Source organism: Girardinichthys multiradiatus, chromosome 8, assembly GCF_021462225.1.
Source record: "Girardinichthys multiradiatus isolate DD_20200921_A chromosome 8, DD_fGirMul_XY1, whole genome shotgun sequence".
Classification (NCBI taxonomy): domain Eukaryota; kingdom Metazoa; phylum Chordata; class Actinopteri; order Cyprinodontiformes; family Goodeidae; genus Girardinichthys; species Girardinichthys multiradiatus.
In genome coordinates, this window is record NC_061801.1 from 33,054,492 (window position 1) to 33,070,965 (window position 16,474).

A 16,474-nucleotide genomic window follows, 5' to 3' on the forward strand; every position below is an offset into this window, starting at 1 on the left:
TGTATCGGGAGAAGATGCTCCCCAGTCTCACCTGCTGCTGTCGGTCCGTCATGAAGCTGTTGATCCACTGACAGGTGGAGGCTGGGACGTTGAGCTGGGTGAGCTTCTGGTGGAGGATGTCTGGTATGATGGTGTTGAAAGCTGAGCTGAAGCCTACAAACAGGATCCTGGCTATGTCCCTGGACGGTCGAGGTGTTGCAGGATGAAGTGTAGACCTAAGTTGACAGCATCATCTGCCGACCTGTTTGCTCAGTGAGCAAACTGCAGGGGGTCCAGCAGGGTGCCTGTGATGTCTTTCAGGCGCTTCAACGCCATCCGCTCAAAGGATTTCATGACCACAGACGTCAAGGCCACAGGCCTGTAGTCATTTAATCCTAGGATGGTGGGTTTCCTGGGCACCGGGATGAGGGTGGATCGTTTGAGGGAGGAGGGGACCTCACACGTCTCCAGTGACTTGTTGAAGATCCGGGTGAAGATCGGAGAGAGTTGATTTGTACAGGCTTTCAGGCATGATGGGGAGACATTATCAGGTCCTCCAGCTTTCTTTGTTTTCATGCGCTGAAAGAGCCTATTTACATCTTCCTCGGAGATCTTTAGTGCAGGCGGAGGATCTGAAGGTAGGGGGTTGGTAGCTTTGTGGGAAGAATTTGTTCCTGAATGGGATGTGGAAGAGATGATTTGAGGTGTGAACAGCTTCTTGTCATGTCTGCAGTAGAAGCCATTCAGACGGTTCGCCAGGCGAGGATTCTGTTCAGGAAGGGTTGGGGGGCTTCTGTAGGCAGTCAGGTTTCTCAGACCAGTCCATACAGCTGGAGTGTCACCAGTAGAAAGTCTGTTCTTTAGCTTCTCACTGTAGCTTCTCTTGGCTGCTTTGATCTCCTTTGTTAGTCTGTTCCTGGCCTGCCTGTACCGCGCCCAATCTCCACTGCTGTGAGCTTCTTCCTTGTCCTTGCGCAGATTCCTGAGGTGTGGAGTAAACCACGGCTTGTTGTTCCCAAAGGTGCAGAAGGTCTTGGTCGGCACACACATTTCCTCACAGAAACTGATGTATGATGTTACCACATCAGTTAGTTGGTTTAAGTTGGTGGTTGAGATTTCGAAAACAGTCCAGTCTGTGCATTCAAAGCAGGCCTGCTTTGATTCCTTAGTCCACTTCTTAACAGTGTGAACTGTGGGTTTGGAAGCTCTTAGTTTCTGCCTATAGGGTAAGATGAGGTGGATAAGAGAATGATCCAACATAACAGCATGATATGAGTCCTTTAAAGTTGTGTAACAATGGTCCAGTGTGTCTTTGTCTCTGGTGGGACACTTAATATGCTGTCTGTATTTGGGGAGTTCATTGGAGAGGTTTGCGCTGTTAAAATCTCCCAGTATTGTGATGAAAGAGTCCGTGTGTTTTTTCTCCACGTCTGTAATCAGCTCAGTGAGATGTTTTTCAGCGGCAGAAGTGCAGCCATGTGGTGAAAATATGAGCCAATTATTATAAACGAGGAAAACTCTTGGTGAATAAAACGGTTTACAGATTATGGAAAATGACTCCAGAGCAGGACTACACGTTTTCCCCAGCACTTTTGTCTATGCACTAACCTTCATTTATATAAAAGCAGATTCCGCCTCCTCGCTTCTTCCCCGATGGCTCTGTGCTGCGATCTGTTCTGAACAGCTGGGAGTCTGGCAACAGCAATGCGCAGTGTGGGATGTTTTCACTCAGCCATGTCTCGGTAAAGCAGAGAACCGCTGATCTGCGAAGGTCCGTGTTTTTACCTGTGAGGAGAAGCAGCTCATCCATCTTTTTGCTTAGAGAGCGGATATTTGCCAGATGGATTGAAGGCAGTGGTGTTCGTAGTCCTCTTTTGCGGAGTTTTACCAGTGCGCCAGCACGTTTCCCCCTCCGGCATTTTCAGCACAGTATCCCATAGAGACACAGACATAGAGTGGCTTATAAAGCATAGTGCATAGAGAATAATCGAGTAACTTGCTTCTCAACATGTGCAAGATGAATGAGACAATAATTGACTATATGAAAAACAAAACGAACATTCCCCCACTGATAATTAGTGGGGACTGTGTGGAGAGGGTGGCAACTTCCGTTTCCTGGGAATGTACTTTGACAAGGACCTGTGCTGGAGCATGAGTGCCTCTGAGCTGCTGAAAAAAGCCCAGCAAAGAATGTACTTCGAGGAGATGCTTTGGAAATATAACATCACACAGAGACTGCTGGTGTCCTTTTATCGGTGCTCTATTGACAACATAATGACCTACCGCATTAGTGTGTGGTACACCAGCTGTACAGTGGTTCAGAGCAATGTCCTCTAGAGGGTCATTAATGTGGCCCAGACGACTGTTGGCTGTCCTCTTCCCACACTTGAAGAACTTCACAGTTCCTGCCGTTTTGTCTCCAAATGTCCCATAACATCATAAGAGACACTTCACACCTGGGTCATGGTTTGTTTGAACTGTTACCATCAGGCAGACACTACAGATCAAGGACCAGCAGAAACAATTATGTCCAACAGCAATAGTTAAACTCAACATAAGGAACAGTGCAATCAGTATGAATTTTTGCATGTGTTTTTGTTTTATGTTTTTAACAAACTGCCTATATTTTTCATTTTTGTTGTACTTGTGACATTGACAATAAAGTATGATCTATTCCATTCCTCTTATATATCAAGAACATCTGTCAATGGTTTGTCCTCCCCTTCCGACTACTGCTTGCCTTGTGCTAATGGAGAACAAAGATGCACAGCTTTAGGTATCTGATATATCAGTTTGCCTTTCCATGAATCTGATACTGTGGTACTTGAAATCTGATCTCCAGCTAAACCATATTTTATTTGTGTTGTAATTTATAGATGCCAAATTGGATGCACATATGTGACACTGTTGTGAAATTGACATGTTTCTGGGCAAATTTCATACCACTGACACCATAATAATGTTACTTAATCTAATAATTTAGTATGCAGAGGTTGTGTCTGCACTAATTAAATTCACTCATCTCTGCATTCTGATTGCTTGAAGTGGCTGACATGATAGGGGAGCTGGACCTGTTTTCTGATTAATGCAACTAATAATTAAATGATACCTGAATACATTCAAATTGTGCATAGAACATTTAATTTTGATCCCCAGATGGTAAGGCAAGCAGAACATAGGGCAAAGATTTAGATGTGACATAATATTACAGCAAAAGCAACGCAGTAGCTGACTATAGATGTTACATGCTTCATTCCAGTACACTTGTACGGTACAAGTGTACAAGTGCATCATACTTTCAGTTTCTAACAGAACCTGAAGTTTCACAAGATGGGATTTATTTCTTAGTGATGATATATGCCAACAGATGAGTCCTAAAATATCTAATTTTGGAGCAGCTTTTCATAAAGCTAATGAAATTTGCTATGTCTTTCAAGCTTTTTTACTATATTGTTCTTTTAAGCACAACCAATTTTTGTCAAGGAGAATCACTGTGCTATCCTTGTTCATTTTGTGGTTGAGTGCTTGTCAAGCAATGGGTTTCATCTGTGTGCATGAATGTCATAAATTATGCAGCTAATCTTTCCATAACTTTTGTATAAGAAACTGGGTTAGGCGAATCTTAGATGCAATATTTGATGCCAATTGTAAGTGTTTTTGCATTGCACACATGATCTTGCAGGCTCGGCTTTAGGCATTCAAGTAGTGAAAGAAGGTAGTACTATGGGGGACTGATTGGTTAGGTTTGCCTAAGAGTCGCAGCATTTGGTGAACATTTGTAAAATATGAACAACTGATTAAAGTTGCAACAATATTTGTGATCATGAGTTCGCACCTTCCTGGTTGTAATGAATAAGAGTGTTACAGCAGCAGTATTATTCATGCTGTATGTCAGCAAACGAATCATGCACTCTTTCCCAAAGGCTTATTTTTATCTGATTATAGGCTAAAAGAAGCAGAGAATTTAATGTATGTAATCCCTCTCTTTTAGCTTGTGGCTCAAACATCTGTTTGGAAAGTGCATTATATGAATAAGAAACAAGGCAAACAGCCATGCCACTGTTACAGTGACCAAGCCTGCATTCAGATTTCTTGTATTCTCTAAATCTGAATGTAGCAGCATGATTTGAAGATTTTTTTTTTAAAGCTTTGCCCTCTGAAGTAAACATCTACCCATAATGCTATTCCATATTGTTGTGACTGAATTTTATCAAAAGTTAATAAGACTGGACTTTTGATATGTCTGGCTGTGAAACCACATGATCTGTTATTGGGGTGGTGAAAATACACACGTTGAGTGTGTAATTATCTCTGAGAGTTGTCTCTAGCTATTTACGCACTCTACAATCTCCTAATCTCCTCTATAGTAGCTACAGTGTATTTAGACATTTCCCATATTCCGTTTTAGTCCTTTTTCTACTTGCACAATTACAATTTAGTCTTCTAATAAACAATTTTAGTCTTCCCTGCTAATGCAACCTCTTTGGAACTGCAAAGAGGCCTGTGGGAATTTATTTTCGCTGATGTGCTTAATTTCATTTTGAGTTATTTTGGTTGGATTTTTTTTCTTTTATTCAGTGCTGATGATGTTTGTTCTTTGTTGTAGCTTGCATGAAACTTAATGTCACCCACAGAGTTCAGGAGCTGCTGAACTGAAATAGGACAGCTGGTGTCAATGTCTGGGGGAACACTGACACAACATAAATACACAAAATCTGTTTTTGGAGCTTGAAAACTCATAGTGGGGCAAAGAGCAAAGGAGGCTGAGACGAACTGAAAGGTGGATAGAGGTTGAGCAAAGAAGATATGTGCAGATAAAGTGTGCAGTTGAGTAAAAGGTGATGTTTCACATGATAGCACATCCTGCAACATTAGAACTCAGCAGCATCAGCAAATTCGCTTCTCTTTTATTTATTTATTTTTTTCTCTTTTGTCTGCCAGTGAAACAGGCAGCATTGCTCAGGGACAAATACATTGCCTTTTGGAGACTGATGCATTAAGTTACATTTATGATGGCTGCTTTAACTCTTGGCTGAAATAAATAAAAAGCAAAACAAGCAATATGTCTTGTAAAATCCCTAGCAATTGTATCATGTACAACCACAACTTAAATGCATTTTATTGGGTTTTTATGTGGTAGACCAACACAAAGTAGCATAGTTGTGAAGTGGAAGGATAAAGAGGGTGCAGTTAACAGGGCTGAAGACAAATGAAACACGTGTTATTTCAGTTTTGTTTCACTTCACAATAATACTGTACTTTGTGTTTGTCCATCACATAAATTCTGAATAAAACATATGACGCAATAAAATGTGAGAAAGTTCGAGGGATGTGTATACTTTTTTTATGGTGCTGGATCTATGATTATCAAATTACATTAAGTATATAAGGCAATATTTAAAACAAACAAATGGAATAAAACCAGTCATTTATTTGAAAACATTTTAGAAATCATAAATAACGAAAATAAATACATTTAAAAAGTAGTCAGTCAGTCATTTTCTACCATTTATTCCATAGTGGGTCGCGGGGAAGCTGATGCCTATCTCCAGCAGTCTATGGGCGAGAGGCAGGGTACACCCTGGACAGGTCACCAGTCCATCACAGGGCAACACACAAACAACCACGCACACACTCATTCATACACCTAAGGGCAATTTAGAGTGTCCAATTAACCTAACAGGCATGTCTTTGGACTTTGGGAGGAAGCCAGAGTACCTGGTGAGAACCCACGCATGCACAAGGAGAACATGCAAACTCCATGCAGAAAGACCCCTGGCCGGGAATCAAACCCAGAACCTTCTTGCTGCAATGCAACAGTACTACCAACTGTGCCACCATGCAGCCCTCATTTAAAAAGTATTTGTAAAATAAATATAAAACTTATATCTGATAGTTATACTTCCTGTAGACATTTTAGTCTTTCATGCTTAGGCTCAGGCATGCATAGTCATGTTTTGCACCTAGACTGAGTATAATTAGCATATATCTGCTTTGGTATCTTGGAAATTCCTGATCAAATATTTAGTTTCCAATATATAATTATTTGTACTTTACATGAATGGAATCTGTCTGTAAAGCCCTCCCTGTTATCTAAAAGTATTTTAAGGCGTTAAAGTACGTCATTTTGATTATCTTTAAAAACTGTATTGTTAGGAATCCTATTATGGAACAGAATGTATTTTATGACTTTATGCTGGTTTAATGTCCTGTGTTCCCTAATAAAGAATGTGTTTGAGCTCCTCGTTCTGGACTTTGAACCACTTCATCAGGGCCATGATGTGGCTTCACTAACAGTCGTTTTACAGAGCAGCAGATTTGGCTGATCTGCATGACAAGTTAAATTGCCATAAAGTAAAAGCTAGTATGTATATTGTGTGAGTGTGTGTGTGTGTGTGTGTGTGTGTGCATGCATGTTTAAGTGTGTCTAGTGAACAGTGTGAAAAGCGTGTAATAGGCTCACCTATCCAAGGCTGCAGACTGATGGGCAGGTGGAAAGAATTGAAACCAGATGGATAGAAAAGGCGAATGCACTGGGGAGATAAGACTACTGTAAAGAGCCTATGGCAAGGTGTTCAGTATTAGAAACATTAGTTTACTTTTTCCAATTCCACTAAACCACAACCTCAGAATATATATATATATATATATATATATATATATATATAATTTTTTTTTTTAAGGGTATGGTGGAATTTTCAGAAGGGCAATCTATCTCTCTGCAGCATCTAATAGATAAATAATCTAATAAATAAAAAATAAAGGAAACAATAGATGTTACTTTGTCTTTGAAATTATTAAAACCCCTCGTTAACCTTTTGTCACTTTACAGCCACAAAATTTAATATGTTTTAATTTTATTACTTACAATAGACCGAGACATGATTTTGGAAAATAAGTGGTATTTAGTTTTTTTTTTTCAAAAAAAATATTGTCTGTGTGGTGTGCATTTGTTTTCAGCACAGTTTTACCCTTAATAAAAACCACTCGACCAACTGGCCAATCAAAAATCACTACATATCTTTGGTTCCATGTCTGGTTTAGCTCAGTCTTTGCACAGCTTAATCTTTTTTTTTAAGAATTTTTTTGCAACTCTAGTGGCCTTTATTTTTCCCAGTAGCTAGACAGGAAATGGGGGTGGGGAGAGAGAGGAAGAAATGCAGCAAATGACCCTGGAGCCAGGACTCGAACCCAGGATGGCTTCGTCGAGGACTAAAGCCTCCGTATGTGGGTTGCACGCTTAACCCCATACACCACCAGCGTTGCACCCGCTTTCTATTTTTTTTGCAAAAATACTTTTCTTTGAAAAAATAACTTAGATTTATGTTACATTTCATTTTTATTCGGAAATTTACATTTTGGAGTCCCAAGTTGGAAAATTCAACAAAAACTGAAAGTGTGGAGTACATTTGCCCCCATATATTCTGACACCCCTAAATGAGTTCCGGTGCAACCTATAGACAAAGTTTAAATCACTTTGTCAAAATAAGGTGAGGTCTTTCCATGTAATCCATGCAACATTCATTAACTACTCAAAGGTAAATCCATAAAAAATACAATAAATATCCTTATGTGTAATCCATGCAACAATTATTAAAATACACAGTTGAAGCAGTAGAGAATGAAACAAGCATATCCTCAAATTCTGGGACTGAGAGACTGGAGTGGCCTCTGTGGAGTCACATATTAACGGTCTTATCTTTAGCAGAAGTATAAACAAGAAGTGTAACCAAGAAAATGATGTATAATGATTTTCCATTTTCTACAAGTATTAAATGAAATGAGTAAATCTTTGATTATCAAGTTAAACAAGTATTAACACTAGAACTCCCAGAATTCTAACACTACTAGAACTCCCAAGCCCGTCAATTTGACGGCGAGCATTCTGGATGCGAGGGCGGTGATGACGTCATCGCATTAACGCTATAAAATTTTGGTTTTGACAATAATTAATAATAGTATTTGATCAAAACCTATTATGTTTTATTGTTATTTATAAATAGTACTGAAAAATAATACAGAGTAGTGGGTACATTTTAAAACAAATCTTTACTAATCTGATCAAAAGCTGGACAGCTCCATGTTACGCCCCCCTTTCACTTCGCGGACATAAACTAGCGCTAAAAATGCCTTCAGCTCATCCACACTCATGTCTGAGGAGGAATCATCTCCTAAAACTCTGCAGGCCTCAGCCACACTACAGCCCTGAATGTGGATGAGCATTTCGGCATCCACCATGTAGAGGAATGCGGTCTGGGCATCTTGGATCTGGTGCGTTCTGGCTCTGACGCCTCCCTCTACTTTCTTCCTCCCCTACCACTGTCCACACAGTGCCATCCTTTCCTATCTCCTCCTCCTTCTCAGGTGTGCGCTCGTTTTTCCTATCTCCTCCTCCTTCTCAGGTGTGCGCTCGGTTTGGGATGAAAACGCTGTAAAGCGCAGAATAGATTGTTATTACTGGGCTACTATGTCTATGACATAACTTATTGTTCATTCTTTGTCCAGTATCAGTACCTTGATTTGTAGTTTCTCTCCTGCCAGGGAGCTGGATTACTGGGTTTATAGCTGGGCGTCTGGGCACCAGGCTCGTCTACCTATCTCTGAACCTGCGCTGATTGTGGCACTGTTGCTGTAGTTTATATATTATTAGTTTACTAATCTGTAAACCATAGCCTAAAATGATACAATTGTTACATAGGCTAGTCTTTTACTACCTTGAAATAATGCGTCACAACCTCCTGCTAATGGGACGAATCATGTTTTTCTTAGCAGGGGGAGGCTCACTCTCTGACCCGCTGTCACTGGAACTGAATACTGACCAAGAGCCGTCAGAATCCCTCTCGACCCAGAATCACGATCATCTAATTTTTGAAGCATTTTCAATCCCTCTTGAGTAGAAAATATACTTCTAGAAGCAATTTGTAGGATGCCTGTAATCTCCTCCTCTGACTGTGTTCAGAGTGGCGGTTGCTAGGCAACGCTTGCCCGTATACTCAGCCGCTGGGAAAAAAAATCTATGTAAATAATAGGGCCGTCAAAAAAGCGGCTGTGGTAGTTAGAGGTAGAAATACTTAGATCTTGTATTTACTTTGTTATTTTTTTAAAATAGAGACATAGGAACACACAAGACACAGGTTTAGAAAAAGTCAGGATGCCAGGAAGATAAGAGTTTTAATAAACCAGAGTTATGGCATGTCAAACTTTCAAAACCGTCAAATTGACGGCCCTGGAAGTTCTAGTGTTAAATGAAATGAGTAATCTTTGATTATGAAGCAGCTGACTGCATTAAAAAGAGGATCAACCCGTGTGCCCTAGAAGGACTGTGCCTCAAAATTAAGAATCTGATTTCATCTACAGCTTTTTTATCCAGACAACAGAAGTGAACTTGATCGGTGAACAACTGATTGCTCTAAGGTTCAGGCTTCTGGAAGTCCTGAATCAACCTCATTTCATCGGGGATTCCTTCAACTCTTCAGCCTCTGGAAGCAACTGTCTTCTGAGACATATGACAACAAAGTTCCTGTCTGACCAACGAAACCTGGAGCATCAGTGCCTGTCTACTTAGAGGAAGAAAACTTAAGATTAAGCCGTCTTTCCTTCAAGAAATCGCTCGTTGTTACCAGAAGAAACATCCCCATCGGGTGCATGGATGAGCCTCCGTCTTCAAAGCCTCTCCAAACTCACTAGTTTTAGCATCAGGGAAAGACAGGTTGAGTTGATTGATTCATTTCTATTATTGAAATTATTATGTGTTGCTGAATTTAAGCTGTTACTGACCTCTGCAAAAGCTTTACTAATTAAAGAAGGCATATAAAAGATCTCACCTTATTTTGACAACTTGCAGAACAAGTGCAGCAATGCTGGATTTGACATTGTTATATTCCATGCATTTATAATTATCCATCTTCACTCTGATACCCCTGTCATGATTTGTGGGTGTTTTTGGGTTATTCTTCTTCTTCTTCTTCTTCTTATTATTGATAGGTTTTGAATCATGCTTCTGTTTATTATTTTCCTGGTCATGCTTTAGTTTTTGTCTTCTAGTTCATGTTTTGTCAAGTTAGAGACTCTTGAATACAAACTAATATAAACACAACTAGTAAACCATGAAACTAAAGCATAACCAGATCCAAAAAATCTGTTTTGCTCCAGCCACGTTTTGTTCTCCCCTGTCGTTCAATTAACTTTATTCGGTTCACCTGCACCTATCATTCAGTCTCCTCGTTTCACCTGGTTCTTGCTCCATATATACACCTCTGTTCTGTTCATTCCTTGCGGAAACATTACAAATCATGCTATGCCTGTCTTGCCTGCCTGTTTATTGTTTTGTTCCTGCCTCCTCTTATGAGTGAGTTGTGTTTTTTATTTAAATATTCAAATATTCTACTTACTGTTATGCTGCCTGTCCATCTGCATTCCGGGGTCCTCTGCTATACAAACCTTGACAACCCCGAGTTAAAAGCCAGTGCAACCGAATGGCCCTGTCAAAGTCCAAACCAAAGATCATTGGTAATGTAAAGGAGAATTGGTATAAAGCAGATGTGCAAAGCTTATACAGACATAGCTCAAATTACTTTATTTAGGGGTATTAGGGTAAGGGGGCTGAATCAGAATCATGCTAAACTGTTCAAAACATATTTTAAATATTTAAATTAGGCATCTTCTTATGTACTACTGTATGTTGATGTCATAAAATCTCTGTAAATACATTAAAGTTTGCAGTTGTAACATGAGAAAATGTGAAAAGGTTCAAGTAGGATGAATACTTTGCGAGGCATTGTAGCAACCCTTAATGTCTGCAAAATTCTTAAGGTATGTGGCTACTTAGTTATTAAATCCTCTTTTCGACCTACTGCTGAATCATTTTCCAGATAAGATGTATACCTTCTGTTCCCAAATCCTGGATATAATGACTAACTCTATGTTTGTTTGTTTGTTTGTTTTTTGACAGGGTGAAGAGGAGGACAGAGACAACATTTCCCCCAGTCTATGGTTAGTCTAATTCTCGTCTGAATTTTCTGTAGATGTAAGAACTCGTTTATTTCCAGTTCTGAGTTTCAGATTTTTCCTTTCCTTATTTCTGTGGTTATTACATTTCCTGAGCCTGAAAACCTTCTTAATATATCTCTATAAACCAAAACATTACTGTGTCACTGCTATTTCTGCTTCTATTGCTAGACATTTGATAAATTTGTTCCTTGAAATCCTAAACTATCAATTGCATTGTTTTGAAGCGAGTTGCTTTCACAACGAGTAGTCAAGTTCAGATTAACAATGTGAGCCACATGTGTGAAAAAACACCACAGAAAACTGTAAATCTGTTTGGCATGTGTGTGAACAACAGAGCGTACATAATAATAAAGCGTCACTCTAAGGGTTGCAGGATTTTCAGGGTTCTCAAAAAAAGGTTTTCATTTGTTTAGCTTAGAAATGGTGGTTTCTTCTCCTCTGCCAATGTCACATCTTTGACTGTATCTGGTTGCCGTGGTGACATGCATGTGTCAGTAGAGAGATGTGTGTGTGTGGAGCTGTGGTGTTGAAAGAACTCTGTGGAGGAGGATAAAGTTCCTCTGACCAGAAATGCCAGCGACATACATATGTCAACGGTCAGATACAAAAAAAGGTGGAATGCAGACATTACACACCACCCGGCAGGGACCCACTGGGGTGCCTGTACACACACACACACAAAATATTCAGACAGCATGGACACACACGTAGACAGATATCCAAATTCCATGCAGGCCACTGCAACACATTCAGACACCTCAGGACTATTGGGTTACATACAGGGAAGTCCATGCCTGCCACACCACTTTGAACATGGATAGTATGCATACACACTTTTATTCACTCATCCAGACCTGAAATTAAAATTAAATATCACAAATATAAAACATGACAAATTGCCTGAAGTTGTTTATGATAGATCTTTACACAAATGAAGAATGATATTTGCATGAAGAATTACCAAATGCAAATTATTTCCCATTGGGCTTCTGCAGACAGCAAACCGAAGATTATAAGCCTTGCTTTTGGGCAGCTTGACTTTGATTGTGGTGGCAGAAGGGGGTTGGGGGGCATTGCTTATGTGCTTTTCCCCCACTCAGATTTCCCTTGTGCCAGTCTAGTGGATTTAACCATGCAGACTCCTGAAGCTTTAGGTTTCTGCTGAAAAACAGGTGTAATGCAGCATAATTGCTCTGAGATTCTCTTTTCAACCATCGTTGTAATTGAGTTCAAGTTAAAAAATGTATTCTCTCCCTCGGGAGCGTACATCTTATGGTGTGGTGTTTGCAGCAATGCACATTCACAATAAACAAACAGTTGTATAAATGTTGGATACATGGAATAATGAGAAAAAAAATACTCTAGACTAGACTCTGTCACTAATAAAGTCTCTCGCTTAAGTTGAAGGATGTTTACATAATTGGAAATTTAACCAGCAGGTTCCATTTCCAATACAGTGTGGAACATTTGTATTGAAAACAACATTGCAACATGTTCTTTTCTCAGAAATATATTATTCATGGGGTGTATGACATCAAACTTACATTAGATGTGGTAGCAATGCAAGTAATCCACAAATACAAAGAAATCCTAAACAAATATCCATAAATTAGGTTATGTGTAACAAAGTGGAATGGCAAATAAGTATTGGAAAATAATAAGTTGCAAAAGACACAAAAAGCAAAGAAACCAGCTGAAATGTGTCAATATTTAGAAAGAAATCCTGCTCTTTCAGAAGTTTAGACACATGTCTAAACCTCTGAATGTTCCAGTGAGAGCTACAAGGTCCATAATTCAGAAGTGGAAAGAACATGTTTTCAACAAAAAAACATAACGCTGGAAGTCGACTGGTCAGTTTTTTTATTTGGCAGTTTTGAAATTGACAAATCAAACATCCTCTTTGATGCTTTTTTGGGTATTTAAGAAGTTCTGCAAAACAACTGTTGTCAACCTACTCCTTCTTCTCCCTGATTTTAGGGAGCGATGATCAGAAGGAATAGCTAGAAGAGAAACACAGATTCAGCCTCATAACTGTATTCACCTAGCATTTAAAGAAGCTCCCATCAGTTGGTGTACATGTGAGACAGCCCATGGAGATTCAACCCTTCCTTTCTGTTTTTGACCACCACAACAGTTCCCATTGACACGAATCTCTGCAAAGTGCATGGATTCCCTCCTGATGAGCGTGCCTGTGTGTGGTGGTGTTTTGATGGTTGGCACTGGCAGGGGGGCTGGAGAGGTCACCAGTAACATGAGAGTTTGTTTGTTATGATCTCACTGGGTTGCCTGGTCTGTAGAATCACCTTTACACATGCAGCCCCTCAGAACAACACATACACAGATTTGTCTTTTCTTTCTAAATCACATTGACATTGATTTGTCTGTTACACTTCCTAATTTCCTCCTTTGCAAGTGCGTTTTGCCATAAAATTGACTTTGAATTTGACTTTTAGGTTTTGCAATTATGATAAATACATTTAAAAAAAATATATTATTTTACATCTCTGCCTGTGCGTCAGTCTTTGTTTTGCCAATATGTGCACATTGATGTGTGTGTTACCTAAAAGCCTGTTCTGCCATAATGGATTTGAAATAACCTGAGAGCTCCTCCAAGTTCACCGATTATGTCAGGCATCAGGATGCATTTTTCGTCCTCTTCAGAATGGTTAAATTTATTTCATTTGTTTTCCCACTGCAACTCTTAATAGAGTTTATTAGTCAACATTCTAAACAAGGAGATGTCTTTGAGGTGCATTTGAAAGAGAAAAGGAAACCACATTTGATAGCCTGTTTACGGTGAGCATTTGTATTCGTGTTATATAATTATAACTGGATACATATGTATTTTTTAATAAGATAAAGAAGTAAAGGAATCTGACTGTCCTTAACATTTTGTTAATTAGTTGGCAATTCTGCTGAATTAAAAAGACCTTCTTTTTTAAAAGATTTTAAATGTACATCCAGTGGGTCACCTTAAGGCTGTGTTCTATATACAAACATGTGTCAGAGCAGATATACAGGTCCTTCTCAAAATATTAGCATATTGTGATAAAGTTCATTATTTTCCATAATGTCATGATGAAAATTTAACATTAATATATTTTAGATTAATTGCACACTAACTGAAATATTTCAGATCTTTTATTGTCTTAATACGGATGATTTTGGCATACAGCTCATGAAAACCCAAAATTCCTATCTCACAAAATTAGCATATCATTAAAAGGGTCTCTAAACGAGCTATTAACCTAATCATCTGAATCAACAAGTTAACTCTAAACACCTGCAAAAGATTCCTGAGGCCTTTAAAACTCCCAGCCTGGTTCATCTCTCAAAACCCCAATCATGGGTAAGACTGCCGACCAGACTCCTGTCCAGAAGGCCACTATTGACACCCTCAAGCAAGAGGGTAAGACACAGAAAGAAATTTCTGAACGAATAGGCTGTTCCCAGAGTGCTGTATCAAGGCACCTCAGTGGGAAGTCTGTGGGAAGGAAAAAGTGTGGCAGAAAACGCTGCACAACGAGAAGAGGTGACCGGACCCTGAGGAAGATTGTGGAGAAGGGCCGATTCCAGACCTTGGGGGACCTGCGAAAGCAGTGGACTGAGTCTGGAGTAGAAACATCCAGAGCCACCGTGCACAGGCGTGTGCAGGAAATGGGCTACAGGTGCCGCATTCCCCAGGTCAAGCCACTTTTGAACCAGAAACAGCGGCAGAAGCGCCTGACCTGGGCTACAGAGAAGCAGCACTGGACTGTTGCTCAGTGGTCCAAAGTACTTTTTTCGGATGAAAGCAAATTCTGCATGTCATTCGGAAATCAAGGTGCCAGAGTCTGGAGGAAGACTGGGGAGAAGGAAATGCCAAAATGCCAGACGTCCAGTGTCAAGTACCCACAGTAGTACCCCATAGAGAATCTGTGGGATATTGTGAAGAGAACGTTGAGAGACTCAAGACCCAACACTCTGGATGAGCTAAAGGCCGCTATCGAAGCATCCTGGGCCTCCATAAGACCTCAGCAGTGCCACAGGCTGATTGCCTCCATGCCACGCCGCATTGAAGCAGTCATTTCTGCAAAAGTATTCCCGACCAAGTATTGAGTGTATAACTGTACATGATTATTTGAAGGTTGACGTTTTTTGTATTAAAAGCACTTTTCTTTTATTGGTCGGATGAAATATGCTAATTTTGTGAGATAGGAATTTTGGGTTTTCATGAGCTGTATGCCAAAATCATCCGTATTAAGACAATAAAAGACCTGAAATATTTCAGTTAGTGTGCAATGAATCTAAAATATATGAATGTTACATTTTCATCATGACATTATGGAAAATAATGAACTTTATCACAATATGCTAATATTTTGAGAAGGATCTGTAATTCATGATATAGTAAATTGATGATTCTGTCAATTTTATTCTGCTCCAAGAAAATGAAAAACAGCCATGGCCTAGTGACTGATGGCTTTCTGAAATGGTGTAAAGCGTTTTATGTTTATCATGATACTAATAAGACTAATTATATGATTCTTAATTTTAGGAGAAAAACTCAAAGGCACAAAGTCACTTTAATTAAAGATCAGGCAATTCAGAGTGTGCATTCTTACAAAGACATTGGGGCTATTTTAGATGACAAATCAAATGTTATAGTCAACTGTGGGGTAGTGTACAGAAAGTCACATCAGTGTCTCTGTTTGGGTCAATATTAAAATGGCAGCGTTTCCTCAACCATAATGATCTCTTTTCATTGTAGTCTTATCCCATCAGCAGTTGTGAAACTGTTGTCTAGACTGATTGGAGAGTCCCAACAATCTGCCACACCCCTGCAAAGCAGACAGGTACAGTGGATTGCCACTTCTGTTTTAAATGATGAATGATAAGACAGAGATAGTGATTTTTGGCAGATCGACTACAGATTCCATGACTAATCTTTGCTCTCTGGCCCAGTATGTCAAGCCAGTTATCACAAATTTAGGGGTCAAGATGCATGCTAGTCTTATGTTGGAAGCACATATTAGAGCCGTTGTAAAATCCAGTTTCTTCCATTTAAGGCAGCTAGCCAAAGTAAAACATATCCTTTCCAGACAGCATTTCGAAATAATAATCCATGCATTTGTGACCACACGGCTAGATCACTGCAATGCACTTTATATAGGAGTCAGTGATTTATATGTTTCCCAGCTCCCAGTACAAAATGCTGCTGCTCGTCTTTTAACAGGCACCCGGAAATTTGATCATATCTCCCCTATTTTAGCTTTGTTACATTGGCTGCCAGTACATTTTAGGATTCATTTTAAAATAATTGTATGTGTTTTTAAAGCTCTTAATGGCCTTGCCCCTCCCTATCTGTCTGAGCTGTTACATTCTTACACACCGTCACGTTCCCTCAGGTCAGCTGATCAGTTGTTCCTGAAGGTGCCAAAAACAAAATGCAAGCTCAGAGGGGACCGTGCTTTTTCTATGGCAGCTCCCAAGCTTTGGAATGATT

The 16,474-nt window shown here is 39.6% G+C and overlaps 1 protein-coding gene across 2 annotated transcripts in view; it reads left to right on the forward strand.

Moving 5' to 3' along the window:
- The window catches only part of cntfr (ciliary neurotrophic factor receptor), a 333,618-nt gene that overhangs the window by 47,759 nt on the left and 269,385 nt on the right, over positions 1-16,474 (forward strand). For both annotated transcript variants that reach the window (XM_047373130.1, XM_047373129.1), the window contains exon 2: positions 10,931-10,971. Coding sequence is in view for 1 of the 2 variants with exons in the window: in XM_047373129.1 (XP_047229085.1) it covers positions 10,969-10,971 (3 nt within the window). In the remaining variant the exon portion in view is untranslated. The remainder of the gene's footprint in view (positions 1-10,930; positions 10,972-16,474) is intronic.